The following is an 18,982-nucleotide window of genomic DNA, read 5'->3' as shown; positions in this document are numbered from 1 at the left end:
CCTTATTGTTGTTTTTGAGGGAAAGAAGTTGGATAAAACAATGCTAATAATCTCATTTTTCTGGGAAAAACTTTTCATGAGGTCAAAAACCAGACTCCTCAAACTATGTCCACCAATTTCTTTTATTAAGTAATGCAAAATACAGTACTAATTGGGACATTGCATGCATCATGGACGATATAAAGGCAAGCCTACAGAAAATAGGTGACAAAGAACACCTCAATTATGTTTGAGGTAGAAGACAACTGAGAGTAGGAAAGCAGAAACACGATGGGCTAGGAGAACAAAATACCTGCCTCACTGTGTGCAGTCAGGTTTTACTCAGAAATAGAATATTATGAAAGACCTTGGGGCTTGTCTCTTTTATACTTTTAAAAATAGACTCTCCCCTCCCCCCTGCCCTGCCCTTTTTCAATTCCCTTTCCTTTCAAGTTTTACTCAGGACAGTTCCTGGGATTGCTTTGTTCTGTGGTTTGTGGAAATTTCTATCTAGTGTGTGTGTGTATGTGTTTCTCTACTGCAGTGGCTCCATCCTTTCCCTCCAAGAGGTAGGCACAAGTGGCCCTCATGCAGAAAAATAAAGGAAATTTTTGTTTGAAAATGCACTCAAAGGGAAAAGACAGCTCACTGTCCAGAGAGCTGGAGGCTGTGTATTAATAAATACCACTTTTCTTTATAAAAATAGTTTAGATCTATAAAAGGGGGTTCATCTCATAGGTGGAAAAGATGTTTGTGTGAAAAAAATGCTCTTGGTGCTGCAAACTTTTTATCCCCAGGGGCAAATGAGTAGGGGTGGGGAAGAGGAGAAAATGTTCTCGGCCTTTTTCCCTCTCGCTCATTCTCTCTCTCTCTCTCTTTCTTGCTGGACTTTGGGACGGGTGATCCAAGCACTACATACGTGATCCTTATTGCATTCGGGGGGAGGCTTAGTTGAGGAGGGTCCCGTAGAACTGTGCTTTGGTCAGACTGTCCTTCCGGCTCAGGCCGGTACTCGGAGTCCGTTGGAACTGTGGCTGTTTGCTGTGGATGGATGGGTGGAGGCCTGGTTCCTTAGAAGACAGGTGGATTTCTGGGGACGCTTCCATGGAACTCGGCTCGAGGGAGCCGGCTGAACTCGCCGGGCTCACATTGGCGTAGCTGCCCCCCAGTCTGGGACTTCCCTCAGGGGCGGGGCTTACCCTGCCGTCCCCACACATCTGAACCGTGAGCCTCTCACTGCCGGCCTCACTGGGGGCGTAGGCAGGCAGTTGGTCTGGTGGGCGGCCGGGGCTTATGTTCAGATTCATGTTGCTGTCCTGGGGCAGGAAGCAGGAGTCTACCAGCTGGCCCTGGGAGAGGTCGTCTCCCTCTGAGAAACTGTCCGCCTTGTAGCTCGGGTAGATGGGGCTGGCTCGGCTGTCTGCCTTCTTGCCGGGACTGCCGGTAAAGTACTGCTCAGGGAAGCTGTGGGGGGAGATGCGGCCAGCCTCAGGGTAGGAGTACGCCCCAATGTCCTCCACCGTCAGAGACCGCCACCGGCCCGGCAGCTCCTCATCCGAGCGGTGGGCGCCTCGGCTTTCACTCCGAAGCTTCTGGGCCACCAGGGCTTGCTGCGCCTCCATCGTGACAGGGAAGCGGAAGGGGTCCCCAGCATAGGGGGACAGCGTCCTGACAAAGGGGGGTGTGGCCTGACCCTCCGGGCCTAGTTCCACGTGCGGCTGGGGCTGGACCGTGGCAAAGCACGGGCTGCAGGGCCGCTCGTAGGCGGCAGTTGCCTGTCGGTTGAAGAGCTCGTCCCGGCTATTCAGATAGATTGCCTGTTGAGAAGCTGTCAGCGTGCTGGCCTGGGCATGTTCCTTTTCTTCGGAGGTTACACTGAAGCTGGAGTAGGAGCTGGAGGTGGGCAGGGAGGCCACGTACTCGGGGAAGGCCTCGTGGGAGAAGCTTGAGTGGAAGCCGTCTTCCTCCGCCGTGCTGTCCGTGGAGTGCTGGGACCGCAGAAAGCCCACGTCCTTTACCTGCATGTCCATGCTCGGCCGCCGGTCCCTCCGGCGTTCCTCGGGGCAGTATAGGGCCGTGTCACTGCAGTAGATGTCGGACTTGAACTGAGCCCGAGGGCTGACTTTCTCGGCCGCATCCCGGAAGGCCAGGTCCCTGGCTGAGGCATTGGACAGGTGGGAGGACAGGCTGCTGGGTTCAGGCTTCTCCAGGACCTGGGAAATGACGCACGTGGGGATGGTGTCAGCAAAGGATGGGTGGCAGAGGGGGGCCGGCAGGCCACAGCCATGCTTTTCCATATGGAGGCTGACCCGCTCCTGAAAGTCAGATGGCAGCTGGAACACAGGGAGGTAAAGTGGGAAGGAGGAGAGAGAGAGAGAGAGAGAGAGAAAAGAAAAGGGTCAAAGTCAGTCTCAGCCTCCAACCAGACCAATGTGAGCACGATACAGATTTCCACAGAGTGCTCATAAAACAGCCTGGGGGCCTAGTGAGGGACTGTGGAGGAATACAATCTAAAACGAAAAAACCTTTGGATATTTCTGGGATGCTCTGGAACTAGACCTAGATTTCAAGAAAAAGTTCCTTCCACTTTGTCTCCCTTTCATCCCCCTACCCAAAGAGGAGTCCAACCTTTACAAATAGCATGGAAATATTGGGGACAGGAACATAAATGTCGGGATTCTGCCAGGGACTTGCTGGGAGACCTTGTTTCTTCTCTTTTTCGAGTCTTCGTTTTGCCGTCTTTAAAATGACAGTTGATGACTAGATGATCTTGAAGACCTTCCAGCTTTGATAACTCTAAATTCTATTAATGTACAAAATCTAGTCTTTTTCTGCAGCTCAATAAAAAGTGCTTTTTTATTCACTCCTTCATCTTCCTTACTTTTTCTCTGCCCCACCATAACTGGGGCATCTCAATAGAATTCCAGATTGAGGACTTCAGCCAAGAAGGCTTTTTTTGCCTTTCTAAACACAGAGAAATTTTAAGATTCCTCTCTATTCACTGCCCCCAGCTCTTTGCTAGACATACCTCATCCCCCAACTCTCAGGCAGCCCCTAAACCAAACTCTCATTCCATTCCTATACTCTGCATTCCCTTCCCTCAGTCACCACCACCTGAAATAAGGCAGGTAATATTGCTGACACCATAGCCAGAGGCAGGCTCTGCCAGCAGCAATATTAGATACAGCAGCTACAGATGCAACAAAGATTGAAGAAGAAAGGCAAGTAAAATGAGACTGATGGCCTTACCACCAAGGACAAAATCAAGAGAATTGTGCCTCCAGTATCCCAGGTGTGTGTGTGTGTGTGTGTGTGTGTGTGTGTGTGTGTGTGTGTGTGTGTGAGAGAGAGAGAGAGAGAGATCTGGGGCAGGCACTCTACAATTATCACACTACTGTTTGATCTATTTGTCAGTGCTTTGTGTGTGCTCCTTCCAAGATATTCCAAACAACTTGTTTTATCAGAACACTAAGCAGATGTTTGTGACATGAGGGTTTGAATCCAGGCTCTGCTGTGTATCAGTGGGGTGTCCTTGGGTCAATCTTCAATGAGCCTTGGGCTTATAATCTGCAAAATGGGCATCACCCTGCCCCACAGGGTTATTATGAAGAAAGTACTTTGTAAAGCTAAAAGTGTTAAAAAGAAGTGTAAGCAGTTGCTTTTTACTTCAAGGTTTGTGACTTCCTTCTTTGACAGAGACTACAATCTATTCAATACCTTATAGTTGGCAGTTAAAAGAGTTGCCTTAGTCCAAAAAAAAAAAAAAAAAAAAAAAAAAAGGACTATTCTTCTGATGATGAGGACTAGAGTATCACTGGAACAAAGAACTCACTGATGAAGGAATTCCCTGTACCAGGGCAGGTTACTAACTTTTCTGCAAATCTTTATTCTGCAGAGCTTCTGCAAAGAGTACTGAGAGGTTAAGACAGTGGTTCTCAAAGTATGGGCCAGAAAATCCCAGGGGGTTCTTTGAAATCCTTTCAGAGAGTCTACAAATTCAAAGTTAATTTTTATTTCTAATAAGGTAAATTACTATTAAAATAATCCAAATAAAAACTCTTTGGGCAGATCCTCGATAATTGTTAACAGTATAAAGCTACTGAGAACAAAAGTTTGAGAATCACTGGATTAAGAGATTTGCTTAAAGTCACAGAACCAATATGTGTCAGAGGCTGGAGCAAAACCCAAGCTTCCTTGGCTTGGAGGCCATTTATTATGTCATGATGTCCCTTTAATGAAGAGGTAATAATAATAATGAAAATTTTTAAAATGTGTGATTTGTTTGTTGACTCTTAGAAATTTGAATATGTCATTCTCAAAAGTGGAGAATTACTTCTATAGGGCTTTGTCTGGATTAAGTTAGAGGATAGTAAAAGAAGGAGATAATAGGGAAAAGAATAAAAAAACAAAGATGTAGTAGATTTGTGGGAAGGGAATAAGATGACAAGAAGACTGAGAGGGAAAGAGAAGAAGTGGGATGAATAAGGAATGGGTGAGAAGTTTCCTAGAAAGTGAATGCTTGAGACATAAGCAGGGAGGGAGAGGCCACTGAACAGGCCTCTTTGGTCAAAGTGACTTCTTAATTTTCAAGAATCAGGCTACTTATGATCCTATATTTATACTTACTTAGTTAATACAAAAGGCTGAAGAAGAAACAGTGTGAGGGGAGAAAGGCCCAGAGCTGCCTGTAGAAGAGTTATTGGGCTATTTCAGAAGAGTCTCCTTCTTTGGGCGCAATTCAATCCAAGGTGAACATTAAAGCCATAATGGAAGTCTTTTCATTTTGGCACTCACTTGGCACTTGGAGCTCACTAGTTCCAATATCATAGCCCAGGAGCTAATTCTCCCCCAGAAATTCCGGGGGACCCAGGAATAACTCCTCAGCACAGGGAGGCATATGAAGACTTTTAATTGCTGTGTTTGTTTCTAATGGTCCTTTCCCAGGCCAGTGGTATCAAACTCAGATAGAAATGGTCTCTGAAGATTATATATTGACTTAGAAAACAACAAATGAACATTATCTATGTTGTATTTTTATTTATTTTGTTAAACATTTCCCAATTTTAATATAATTTTGGCTACATTCAGCAGTCTGCTGTGAATTTAACACATCTGTTCTAGACCATTAATAATGATTCTAATAATGAAATACTTATAATAGAAATAACAAATGGTAACTGCTTCAGGGTCTGTCTGCCCTAGTCTTGGTTATTTGAGACCAATTGGATTAGGAATTTAATATACTTAGATAAAAAGATTTTGCAGGAAGCTTGATTTCAGGGGAAGTCTTAGTCCCCATATAGGGTCAATAAAGGTCTTTTAAGAGATCTGGAATTATACTTGGGCTTTGACTTTCACAGTTTTTCCTGTCTTTAGTGTATTGGTATCAGTTAAGGAAAAGGAGAATCAGAACCCTTAAAGCTTCCCACCTGAAAGGTTCCCTGTCCTCAGCTCCCTAGCCTGCCCACCCTCTACACGGCAGCCTGCTCTATCTAAACTCCCCTCTCATAACTCCCCCCACCAGATGCCAGCTCTTGTTAGGATAAGAGCCCTGGGAGTTACCACACAGTGCCCACAGCCCAGTCAACACGGTTTCTTGGCAAAGGCACAAAGGTTGGTCACATTACCTCTGACACTGTGTGGGACCTGTCGTAGGTCTTGCTGCACTGAAGCAGCTGAGCAGCTAGATTGCAGTCCTTCCTATAGAGTTCCTAAAAAACAAGAGAAGGCTGATTGGCACAGGGGGCTCAAGATGGCTCACTGTTGGTAGTGACCAGAGTAAGGCTCCTGGGAAGTGAACAGACCATTTTCTTCTGCTCTTGGGTTCAGCACTTGAACCTGGCTTCCCTAGAGCATAGGGGAATAATTTATAGTATAATTTTTTTTTAAAGGAAAGCAACATGATTAATAATGGGAAGGTTTTAACACAGAAAAAAATACAACACTTTTATCTTCTACTACATATGTGAGACAAGGCAAGTCCTTTACTTACAGTTCTTAATTTTGTCCAATGAAGGAGGTCCTTTGAGCTTTAACATTTTATATTCTAATGTCTCTTTAAACTTAGAACTTTTATGACCTCTGAATATTTTGGTTCTAAAATTCCTCTGAATTCTGAACTTATATGTTCTGAAAAGGATTCAGAAGGAAGTTACCATTTAGAACTACAAGGGATCTCAGAGGTCTTATGGTCCCATTCTTCATTTTATAGATGAGGAAATTGAGGCCATGGGAGGGGAAGTGCCCATGGTTATACAAGGAAAAAGGAGGAAAACTTCGATTTGAACCCAGGTCCTCTGATGCCAAGTACAGCGCATTTTCCTACTATATCGCATGGTTTCCAAAGGATAGTCAAATAAGGCACAAAGACCAAGAGACCCAGAAAAGCCATTGCATTGCAATGATATATCTAAGACTAGGGGCACCTAGCAGAAGCAGCAGAAAATGAAGTACATGGCGGGGAATGGAGACAGGAGACCAACTCATTCCAGCCAGAGGACCAAGGGGCAGCTTGGGACTGCCTCCTGGAATCCCTTTGTAGGCTGACATATGTCTTTTACCGATCTCTCTGGAATCGAGGCACCTCACTGTTACTCCTTCTATCTCACCAAAAGGAGCATCTGTCCCTCCCTAAATCCCTCCCTAGATTCTCTTGACCTTTTAGGTCAGTCTGGCAGGTCCTCTGCTCAAGTCTAGACAACAAAGGTCTAAATTCCCTGCATTTAAAGGCCCTGCTATGGGCCACAGAAACATATTTCTTTCCAAACTTTCAAATCTCAGACTCACAATCTCCAATTTGGAAGTGACCTCGGAGGTCCAGTTTAATTTCTATGCCAAGTTCCTCTCAACAACATTCTTGTTTCACACAAGTCTGGCTAACAAATTCTCAAGAATGAGGTATTTTTTCCTCTTGGTTCTGGGGATAGATGGGATAGAGAATGTGATGTTTCCAAATTATTCTGGGTTCTTTCTAAAAATGACTTGAGGAATATGGTCAGCAGAAACACTATGGGAAGGGAAAAGAGCCAGATGTGTTTGTGTTTCTCTGAGAGATGACCTCTTCTGTTATTGGAGGACTTAGGAATACCATTGTGTTGAGTGAGGGATCACTTCCTATTCATGTTTCATACTACTCTATGCCAGGGAAATCACGTCCTAGAAGTTAGTGGTATAAGGAAAGAACATTGGACTTGGACTTCAGAAGGCCATGGTTTCAAGTCCTGACAATGATATTTACTTACCGTAAATAGTTTTGGGTAAATCAACACCTCTCTGAGTCTCTATTTCCTCCTCTGTAAAAAGGATGAAATAATACTTGGACAACCTAATAGACCTGTGCCTGACAGATCTGTTGTGAAGAAAGCATTTTTTATACCAGGAAGTACTATAGAAATATGAACTATTACTTTATTTCTATTATATTTTACCATATAAAAGTGACAGAAGAGAATATTGGGAAGGAAATGAATGGGGGGGCAGGGAATTGGCTTTAATGTCACCCCAATCTAAGCTGATGAACCTATATGTTACTATCAACCTTTTGGGTGCTGGGAAAACAGATGCAAACAGTAGGAACACCAACTATTAAATTTATAGATTTAAAAATCTCTGTTGCATGTGCACATAGTTTTTGCTATTACTCTCACATAGCTGTATGATGGGCTTGGATGGAAAGCCACCCTTAGTGATGGTTCAACAACCCCATAGTTGCTATGGGAACAAACTCCATCCAAAACTCATTCCTTATTTCAAGGCTGGATGGTCCCAGCATAGTCCAGAGGGCACTGGACTTTACATGCCAGATTTAACCCTTGGAGAATCAGGGTATCCATCACATATTATCCCTTGTCAGTACTGCCAAACAGCCACATTGTTGTGTTGAGGCTATCTCACCTGTCCATATACCGTTTTTCTTCTCCCTTCCCCCCACATAGCTGGTGAAAGTTGACTCCTTTGTCCACTATTATCTTCACCCCCACTTCAATTCAAATCTGCTCCTAGATCATGTACACTCAAATATCAAAAACTAAAAAGAGATTACAGCAAGTTCCCTGAAAACATTATGCGATAGAATTCAATTTAGATTCAGAGGACTTAGGTTCAATGCCATTTTATCTCCTCAGGCCTCTCATTCTTTTCTGTCAAACTAGAACTAGATGAGCTCTAAAGTTGCTTTCAGTTCTAACATTTCATGTACTTCCTTCAAATACTATGAATACAACATAGGGCATCCCTGTAACAAGGGTCCAAGTCTCCAGTTAAAAGGATGAAGTCTTAATGGCAGATTTTTGGACACCTCTTAGCAGACAGGAAGAGATTTTTTTGGCTATCAGGACATTATTGGTATCCCTGAAATAATTCTGTAGAGAGTTACTTGTCTATTCCACTCATGGACAAGGCCAGCTCTGATTTATAGCAATCATTTTATAGTTTGAAAAACCATTCTATTTCAATTAATATTTCCCCCTCTAAACTTCAAACTTTTTTTCTTTCCCTCACTTTAGGATCTAGATGCTCTGGGACCATATCCCCCAAACTAGATAGAATATCTGTAATGAGAACATTTTCTGCCATGTTCTAGATGTATTCCTGTGATAGTTAACTCTTTCATGCTTCATGAGAGGCCATGAAACTTTACCAAAGGAGAATTTCCTCAATGTTCTTGAGAGTTAGAAACTTTCTTCTACAGCCAAAATCTTGAGCTCCCTTCTCTGAATTTTTTCACCTTGCAAGGACTAGGCAAACTTAGTCAAGCATGAAAGAATATCTATGTGGGAGGAGTAAATACAATGAATGTTCTTCCCCACAAGCACTTTGGGTAGCTCGGGAATGGTTCCCAAATCAATACTTACATTGTCCTCTGACAACTTATCTATTGTCACCTTGGCTTCTAGGAGGTGGTTGTTGAGCGCCACAATCTCATGGCTCAAGGCCCTTTTCTCCTCTTCATAGTGTTGACCCTGGGCACAGAAAGGGAGCTGTGGTCAGTAGGGTTGCTTCAGGAGAGGGGCTGCTGCTTAGAGCTCCCTCCTGCTCGTGGCGGATGGGGAGGAGAAACACTGAGGAAGAGTGCTATCTATGCCCAGGGCTTCATTGCTTAGGAGGGGAAAATCCCAAGAACATAATTTCCAAGAGGTTAAGGGAATCCTGTGGCTCAGTCCCCAGCTGAAATGCAAAATGATGTAGGCACAGATAATCAAATTTGCCAAGTACATAAAACGGCAGGAATGAATAACATGATGTTATATGAAATAATCAGATTCTGAAAAGTTATGGTCAAGCCAAAACTGATTAGGGATAAAAGATAAAATCTCACAGTTGTACATGTTTAGTTCTGAGAAGAAATTGACCCAGTGGAAAAAAGTTCATCTCAATCAAAGTCACTTGAGTTCAATACCTTGGCTAGGTGATCCGTTCTAAATTTCCCTAATGAAACTACAAAATTTTAAGTTAAAGAACAGTTACTCATCTATTTCAATAGAAGAAATTTAAGTACTATTACAATAAGAAAAGTCAAACCACGTATGTCGATGAACCTGGAATATATTTTCCCTCAAATGTACATGCCATCAGTGGGACAAATCGACGTGCAATATGGAGGAGCACACACTTAGGAAACTCATGTATCCAGGACACACAAATAGGGAACCCATGGCCAAAGTGCACTGTTGGAGACTTTGGTATGACAGTACCAGTGAAGTCTCTGGGCTGTGTCTTCATTCTTCTTTCACTAGACCTGAAGCCCAGTGGTTTCTTCCAGGCAGTAGCCTCTGAGTATGGGCATGCAATCTGGTCTCTTCTAGGTATTGTTTCCAGCTGGTCTTCTGAGACTCATGCTTGACAGTGTTCTGCTGGTCTGTGGTCACTGCTGGATGCTGCCCAGTATGTTTTCACTGGGGAAATTACTTTGGCTTTAGCTGGACTCAACAGCTGAGATACTGCCTCTTCCCCATGATAGAAATGGCAAGCTCTGCCATCTTTCTTTTAGCTGAAACTTCAGAGGCTTAACATTTATCTCTTTCAGAAAGGCAAAGACATCATATAATTTGTCACTAGACTTGAGAAAAACACTTTATGAGATTGACTTTTCTCCTTTCACTTGTAAAGAGTCTATGAGTTCTCAGAACAATTATTGTAACAAACATTTCTTCTCCAGAAGGAGATCCCTCACTACAACCATCAAAATCCAATCTTCCAAGGAAACAGGCTCACAGAACAACCAACAAAATAAGTAGAGCCCTCAAATTTTAGTCTATTTTTAAGCCAACTTCCTGCTTACTAAAGACAAGATCTCTGTCAGAAACCTCAATCTGATTTGGTTTTAGATATTCCTTGTAGGCCCTGACTAATCTCTAATTGCTCATATTGTACATGGTTCAAGGACCTTTACAAAATCTGGGCTCACATGAACTCAGTTTTACTTTCTTTGTCTCTGCCCATAGCCCAGAGTAAATAAAACGCTAAATAAATAAAAATTCTAAAAAAAACCCCAAACCAAACCTCTAAATAAATCTCTGAAACAAAGCTTACAAATGACTTAAAACTAAGGTTTCCCCAAATGTGATTCCACATTTCAGTATACATATTCAGTGTTCAATTTGAATATTAAGTATGGGATAGCTTTTATTTCACACAAAAAAAATGCCTATGATCCTAAGATCTCTGAGAAGCTTCTAAACTAATATGGGAACACAGAGGGCTCAAATAGTTCTCTATCTCATCTCTAAGAAGAAAACTAGGGATGCTCTCAGGGCATTCCTCTACCATTAGAGTTAGTCCTTCTCAATCTCAGTCTCCCAGTCTCTTCAAGTCTTGGACATAACCATCCTATGGTTTAGATTTACTGGTGAGGTAACTTGCTTTGGAACTTGCTGAGCAAATCTCTCTTTACTGGGCTTGCACTGTATAAATAATGCACTGGTTTTACTTAGAAGGAGGAGAAATCCATAGAAATCAGACTGTCAGCCTTCTCCAAGGAATATTGCTATTTTGTAGGAGCTTTGCTAAGGATTTCACCTGCTGCTGGAAACATGAACTTCCTCCTTCAAAAAAAGTTATTTTTCCTAAGACACTGTAGTTCCTATTGTCCTGGGACTCCTACAACCTCTAGAGAAAACTAGAGTTGTTTTCAGACAAGTTTTATTTTCTATTCCCATTGAAATGTCATCTATTCACATATATATTCATATATGTATATATATTCCTATATTTTTAATTCGTGGTTCAAAAATCTAAATATTATTCTCAGGTCTCACCTTATTATCCAGATGTTTACTGCCTAAATTAATCTGTTTTTTTCAGATCTCTTGTCTTTTTAAATAGTATGTTTTATTTTCCCCCCAATTATATATAAAGATGGTTTTTAGCATTCATTTTTACTTCTGAGTTACAAATTTTGATCTTTTACTTTTAATGGGCAGTAGTGAGGGGGAAAAAATCAATAACCTATTGTCCTTCAATACTTTACAATACAATACAACTTTATGGCCTTCAGTTTATTGTCTAAGACCGTCAATTTTGGCAATACTTTCTGGGTTTTTTCTGGAAGTATCATATGTGATCGCACAAATCAAAGAAGTGGATACTAATTAGCCATATTGGCAAATTGTAGGAGGATCTGTTGTTACATCTTGGCTATTTGTCTTATCTACATAACTTAGAAAACACCTCTATTGCTATCAGGTTGACACATAGGTACCTCAGGACCTTTAAGCAAGAAGTTGTTAATCATTCCTATTCTTCTTACCCTTTCTGGATGAACTCTGTGGTTCTACTCTGTCATTTCTTGGAGGACAAGTACTACTTCTTACATTTGAGCTTCCTCCTCTTCAGGAAGAACTTCAAATTTATCACGTGTAGAGATGAGACTTGCTCGGCTTGACCCCAGAGGGCAGAACTGGGCACTCTGGGGCAAGTTTTAGGAAAGAAAAGCTTCCTTAAAGTGAAACGGGTTGCCTTGGCGTACAGCTGGCTCACTCTCATTGGAGGTCTTCAAGTTGAAGCCAAATATATTGAAGAGGAGATTCATATTTAGGCATAATTTGGACAAACAGCCTTTGAGATAACTTCCAATTCTAAGATTCTGCGTGCCAATGATTGGGAAGAGTAATTAAAGGTTTATCACAGCAACTTTGCATTAGAGATCTTGTTTACAGCAATTTACCCTCTCCCAAATGCCAAAGCCACAGGCAATGCTACCGTCTGCACAGCCTGAGCTGGAGAATTTATGAGCATAAAATATACACATTTCTTTCAAAGCTTGGAAGACATAATTTGATAATCAGCTTTTGGCCAGAGGGCCCTTTCTGCTTTGAATAGAGAATTCTCTATTCTTCAGGCTGCTGAGTTTCCTGTCACAGGACTCATATGCAAAATAAAAATAAAAACATTAAAGCTGCAAGGTACTAGACCAAGTGGTTCAATAGTCACTTGACAGAGGAACCAGAAGCTCAAAGAGCTCAGATCAATTGCATATGTTCACCCAGTGAGTTTTTGTTAAGAGCCAGAACTTGAACTATGCTGACTCTTGTCCAGGGCTTCTTCCCCCAATATTATACTGAAGAAAGGAGAAGCCACATAGGAGGCAGAAATACTGGGGACTGCCAGACTGGCTTTTTGCCAGGTCATGTAAGCTCAGTAAAAAAAAAAAAAAAAACTAACCTCCTTCACATTTCTAAAACCTGGAGTGATCTTAGAGATCACTCAATCCAATCCCCTCATTTTATAGACAAGGAAAGCAAAATTCAACTTGTCTAAGGTCATACAGGTGAGAAGAGGGAAAGCAGGATTTCAACTTAGGTCTTCTGACTTTTCCCACTGTACCTTAGTCATTACATTAAAAGTAGTCTTAGGACTTCAGTTCTGCACTCCTGGTGCCCACTGAGCTGCTTCAATCATTATTGTTGTTGCTGCTTAGGAAAATCAAATCAGCTAGCAAGTTTATACTGAGCTTCATGGGGGGGTGGGGGGGTGAGAGAGATAGCCCTTAACTATGTGTAATAGAAAATATAGAGCAGTATTAGGGATAGGGCTTGCCCTTGGGGATTCTTAAGGTAGTCACGAAAATATGATTGGTGGAGAGGGTAGAACACTGTGTCAGGACCTAGGAGTTTTGATTTTCAATCTATTCTGTGGCTCATTTGCTATATGGCTTGGACTAAGCCATTCTAGTTCTTTGGGCCTGATTTTCCTCTTCTATAAAATGAGGAAGTTGGGCCAATTCTTTAAAGACTATAGGCCAGTACCTAACACAGTATTTAACATAGAAGAGGAATTAATAATTACTTTTTAAATTGATTTTTATTCTACATTTGCTGTGTGCTTTGCACAACAGGAGATAAGGCAAATACATGGATAACTATAATGCAAAATCAAATATAAGTAAATAAAGGAGGTTCAGAGCATTAGGGATGGGATTCTCCTCTTTCTTGGGGCATGAGGGATCACTTTTTAAATTTCTGTATTTTTTGTTAAATATTTCCCAATTACATTTTAATTTGGTTCTGAATTCTGCAGGAGTGTTGGGAGTCACATATTTAATCCTCTCAGAGCTGCTTCTTCCTGAATGAGTTATCACTTCTTATTTGGAATAGGTATAATCAGAATAACAAAATATTACAGATGGGAGAACATTAGACCATAGATTAGGGCTGGAAGGGACCTCAGAGATCATTTAGTCCAATGTCCTTGTTATAGATGAGAAAACTGAAGCTTAAAAACATTGTGCTCAAATTCACAAAAAGTGAAAGACTGAGACCCAGGATTTAGTACATTATCTGACTCCAAATCTAGCCTTGTTTCTGCTGTGCCACAAACCCTTCTGTTTGGCACTGGGGAAGTTCAGACCTCAGAAGTGCTGGTCCTAAGATGTCCCCAGGGACCTATGAAAAGCCTTCAGACTCAGGCTCAGCAAAGAATGCTCTGACAACTGATACACTGGTGTTCCCATGGAAACTGATAAGCATTGGAAGAGAGTGAAGGTGGGTGGGAACCTTGTGTGAGGGAGGTTCCCAAAAGGGATACCTCTTCTCTGCCTTCCCCTACTGTCTTCAATTTATGGGACTCCAGGGTCATTGCTGAAAAAAGCTATCAGATTTCCATGCTTGTTTCCTGTCCATCCCTCCTCTTTCTTTCACGGGCATCAATGTAGACTTTTTTGTTAGACATTTTCAATCATAGTTATAGGTACTATAGAGAAATCTTTGTGTTGTACAGGAATGTTGACTTGGGAGCCAGAAGCTTGAGATTTGTGACTTTAGGTAAACCACTCCCTCTCTCTGGGCACTTTATCTCTAAAATGAGAAAAAGAATACCTACATTATCTGCTTTACATTGTGAGGATCAAGTGACTTAAGAGATATAAGCCCTTTATGGACTAGGATAATAGTATTTTAGAGCTAAAAGGGGTCTTGTATCCAAAGGATTTAGCAGAACATCCAATATATAATAGATGCTTAATAAATGCTTTTTGATTTGACCTTAAAGGTCATTTAGGGCAACTTACATCTGAACAGAAATCTATAAAGAGACCTTAGAGGCCAATCTAATCTAACCCTCCTACAGATGGGGAAACTAAGGCTCAAGTGACCTGCCCAAGACTATTTAGACCATGAATTTCAAGGATGGGATTTGGGCTCATATCCTCTTACTTAGAGTCAATATTATTTTATTATACCATGCTGCCTCCCTTTCTTAGAAGGAGTCATCTACATTTATCTAGTCCTCCAGCAATGAGAAGCTCACTCTTTCCCAATTTAGTCAATTTTAGTTTTATATAGCTATGATTGTTAGGAAGCTTTTCCTTCTTTACTAATAAAAAATTCTCCAAAACTTTTCCTTATGGTTGTCATCTGTCATCTGCAGGCAAGTCAAACACGTTTAGACTTTTTCATGTGACAGACCCTTTAAGTAGTCATAAAATTTTCTAATAGTATTTTATTTTCCAAAACACATGTATAGTTTTCAAAATTCATTTTTATAAAACTTTATGTTCCAAATGTTTCTCCTTTCTTCCCTTACCTCCTCTCTTCCTATAACAATAAGCAATCTGATATAGGTTAAATATGTGCAATTCTTTTAAGCCTTTGTCCATATTTGTCCTGTTGTACAAGAAAAATCAGATCAATAGGGAAAAAAACATGAAAAAGAAGGAAAAAAGCAAACAACAACAAAGGCACAAATACTATGCTTTGATCCACATTCAGTCTCCCAATTCTTTCTCAGGATGCAGATGAGATTTTCCATCTCAAGACTTAAATAGTCACAAACTTAAAGGCAGTAATCATGTCCTCACTAAATCTCTCCTATAAGTAAGAACATTTCTGATTTCCACAACCAGTCCTTATATATCATCGCTTCCACTTCCCTTCTTGGCCCACCTACATTTTGTTAATGTTCTTTCTAAAATGTGGCATCTAGAAAATATAATTTTCTAGATGTACTTTGATCACAACAGAAAACAATGGAACTCTTTTACTGTCCCTTGCTCTGGTCATTAATGCAGTCTAAAATAGATTTATTTTGGATTTGAAGGACCCCCTCATCCCTTACCTTGTCTCCAGACTCTTCCCTTTCTACCTACCTTTTATAGTTTCAAGATGAATTTTTCCTTAGTAACATTCTTAATTACTTAAATCTTGGCTCAAGAGCATATTGTGGCTCCTTATTTTCAATCTCATCAAGCTTAAATTCTTCTGCCTGATTTTCAAAGCCTATTATCTGATACTATCCAACATCCTTCTGTCTTCCTTACAATATAATCACCTAACACATAATTGTGTATACAGAATGTCGTTGTTGTGATTCAGTTATTTCAGTTATGTGTCACTCTCCGTGGCCCTATTTGAGGTTTTCTTAGCAAAGATACCGTAGTGGTCTGCCAATTCTTTTTCCAGCTTATTTGACAGATGAGAAAACTGAGGCAAACAAGGCTAAGTAACTTGCCCAGGGTCATGCAACTACTAAGTATTTGAATTCGAACTAAGATCTTTCAGGACTCTAGGCTTAGCACTGTGCAACCTAACACTACCCTTCTTCCCACTTCCAGGGAGTCTCCTGTAAATATTTATCAAATGATTGACAGATCACAACCTGAGAAAAGCTAAAATACTTGGTTCATCTAGGATAAACTGGGGAAAAAGAACAATCTCACCTGGAAGCAGCTGTCATCACATTGCCATTGCTAATTTTTTTTTTTCCTGTATGGGGAGTCTTGTTCTCATATGTGTACAGCCAAGCTGTGTCATATTCTGGAGAAGCCAGGAAGAGATGCTTATTATAAGGGTTATGTATATTCTCAGTGTAACACCCCCTCCCCCTCATCTCTCTACGTCTTTATCTCTCTGTCTCTTTGTATGTGTGAATCTTGCTCTGGGTGTTTTTGTATATGTGAGTGAACATGTGAATTGCTCTGTGAATCCAAATCTTTGTATAGCTGTGTATTTGGGAACATGTAAGTGTATCTGAGTTTCCCTGGGTCTGAGGGAGAGGGAGAGAGAAAAGGAGGTAGGGGGAGAGGGAAAAAAGGGAGGGAGGAATATAGGGAATGATAGAGTAGAGAAGGGGAGAAAGAGAAGGGAAAAAAAGGGAGAGAAGGAAGAGAAGGGGAAAGAGGGGGAGAGGGAAGGGAATGGATGGAAAGAGAAAAGAAAGAAGAAGGGGAAAGAAAAAGTAAGGGAAGATGGAAAGAAAATAAGAAAAGAGAAAAGAAGAGATAGGAGAGGAGGGGGAGGCAGGAGGAGAGGGATGGGAGGGGAAGAAAAGAAAGGGTAGAGAAAGGGAAAGGGGAAGAGGGAGAGCAGGGTAGGAGGGAGAAAAGAAGGAAGAGAAGGGAAAATTGAGAAAGAAGGGGAAAGGAAAAAGTAGGAGAGGAGAGAAAGACAGGAAAAAAGGGAAAGAAGGGAAGAAGGAAGGAGAAAAGAAAGGAAGGGGAGAAGAAGGGATAAAAAGAGGAAGAAAAGGTAGACTGAAGGAAATGAAGTGGAAAGGTAAAGAGAAAGAGAGAATGTGTGTATGTGTAGTGAAGATGGCTGGGAAGGAAGTGCTTGCCATAGCTAAACTTTTTCAGTTAAAAAAAAAAAAAGAATCATTCAAAACACTGGCTAGTTTGGAGCCCTCAAGGTGCAGCTCTCTATTGATCCTTCACAGCTTTTCTTATTGGATGATCCTTCTTAGAAATTATATTTAAAGTCGACCATTCGTCTAATAACATTAACTCCCATTTCTTAAGCATTTTGTGGCTTACAGTGGGTGCTTTCCTCACAAATGTGATAGTTTACTGTGACACAGGTGGTATTATCCCTATTTCCAGATGAAGAAATAAAGACTCAGGATGACCAGATTAGCTAGTGAGAACCAGGACCAAGATTTAAACTTAGTCAACAAACATTTATTATATGCTTAATGTATGCCACAGGTTTGCTAGCTCTAAGATTATTGCTATTATCATTTTTTGACTTGACAGGACCTGGGAGTTATTGAATGCAGGTGAGCTGCCTGGAAAGGGAAGAGTCAAAGGTGACTCTGAGGAGTCCAGACTAAGTGACTTGAGAATGTTGGTACCCTCGACAGAGATGGAGAATCAGGACACAGAATCTTTGAAAGCTTAATCTAATTTCTTCATTGTACAAATGGGGAAAATGAAGGCTAGAGAGTACATACTTTGGTTCCAGGTGACACATGGACATCATGACAAAAGAAGATGAACACTCACTCCTGAGCCAGATCCCACCTTCCCAGCCCCACTACACCAAATTCCTCTCTAAGAGAAGAAATCTGAGACCAAGTCCTTATGAGACCAATAAATCTGAGACTAAGACTCCTATGATAGCTTGTTGTTTGTGCTTCTCGAAGAGGACCAGCACATCAGGGAGGTGAAGCCACAGTGACATGCAAGTGAATTGGATTTAGGTGAAGGAGTGCTGGGCAAGGTCACCAAACTCACTTTCCCCTCCAGAGACATCTGGGTACAATGGCTTCAGTGGTCTACTATTGGAGATGGGGGACCTTGGCCTTTTTAAGTCAAGGTCTTTAATAGGTCTCACTTTGACTGAAGCCATACTCACTCAGTGATTAAGGCTAGGTAGAAATTGAGGTAAAGAATGGCCTCTTTCACCTAATCAAAATAAGTGATAAATTGTCCACCTAACCACTGAAAGGTTCTGTCCCAGGCCAGGGAAAGGATTTCAGTTATTTTTGAAAAAAAAAAAAAAACATTCTAAGGTCCCTAGAACTATATAGTCATATAAGTCAGGCCCTTTTCATCCATAAAAAGCTCCAGAGAATGCTAAGACATGGAACAATTAGCTACCTGTATTTGGACAATCCTGTGAATCTGTGTTAGGAAGTTCAAGACGCTGAGGGACTGTGATATGGAAATGTCAGCTCATTACTGCCAGGTCTTCTGAAAGAGAAAGGATGTGTAAACTGGATAGCTGACACAGCAACTCATCCTGACAGAGGTGTTTACAGACTGTAAGCTCATTCTGAGATGGTGGCTGTTTCTCATTTCATGTGTAAAATGAGAAGACTGGACTAGATTATTTCAAAGATTTTCTCACCTCTGACATTCTATGTTCCAGGATTCCAAGACTCCTTCCAGCTCTAATGTTTTATATTTTGGGATTCTAAGTCTCATTCCTGCTTTGACAAGCAATATTCCAGGATTCTAAGGCCCTTTTCATCTCTGACATTCTGAGACTCTAGAACAGAGGCCACAGCCTAGCCCAGCTGAATTTAAATAGCTCTGTTATTAATATGAATCAGAAGTCAGTTGACATGCAAATGTAGCAGGCACTTATAATTAGCATCAGGTAGAAGAGTTAAGGGAGGACTCCTCTTCAAACATTCTTTTTAAAAGAGCAGTGAGGATGTTCCTTCTTTCCTGTAATCCCAAATTCCCTGCTTCTCAAATGAGCATGCTCCCTAGCTGGCTATTTTTAGTTGCAACAGAGAACCTTTTGAGAAAACACAACCTATTTCTCCTACAATGAGTGCATCTTCTGAA

General features: G+C 41.3%; 1 protein-coding gene across 7 annotated transcripts in view; it reads right to left on the bottom strand.

Annotated features, from left to right (window-relative positions):
- Positions 1-108: 108 nt before the first annotated feature.
- BEGAIN (brain enriched guanylate kinase associated) overlaps positions 109-18,982 on the bottom strand; it is a 269,374-nt gene continuing 250,500 nt past the window's right edge. For 6 of the 7 annotated variants that reach the window (XM_051978363.1, XM_051978366.1, XM_051978364.1 and 3 more), the window contains 3 exons: positions 8,832-8,939; positions 5,607-5,690; positions 109-2,312 (listed from right to left, as the gene is read on the bottom strand). In XM_051978363.1, the coding sequence (XP_051834323.1) occupies positions 927-2,312; positions 5,607-5,690; positions 8,832-8,939 (1,578 nt within the window). In that variant the 3' untranslated portion in view covers positions 109-926. The remainder of the gene's footprint in view (positions 2,313-5,606; positions 5,691-8,831; positions 8,940-18,982) is intronic. The other variant, XM_051978365.1, reaches the window with a different exon arrangement.

The sequence above is a fragment of the Antechinus flavipes genome, chromosome 2 (assembly GCF_016432865.1).
Source record: "Antechinus flavipes isolate AdamAnt ecotype Samford, QLD, Australia chromosome 2, AdamAnt_v2, whole genome shotgun sequence".
In the NCBI taxonomy this organism is placed as follows: Eukaryota; Metazoa; Chordata; class Mammalia; order Dasyuromorphia; family Dasyuridae; genus Antechinus; species Antechinus flavipes.
The sequence above is the reverse complement of the archived record's forward strand: the minus strand, read 5'-3'. Positions and strand labels throughout refer to the sequence as shown.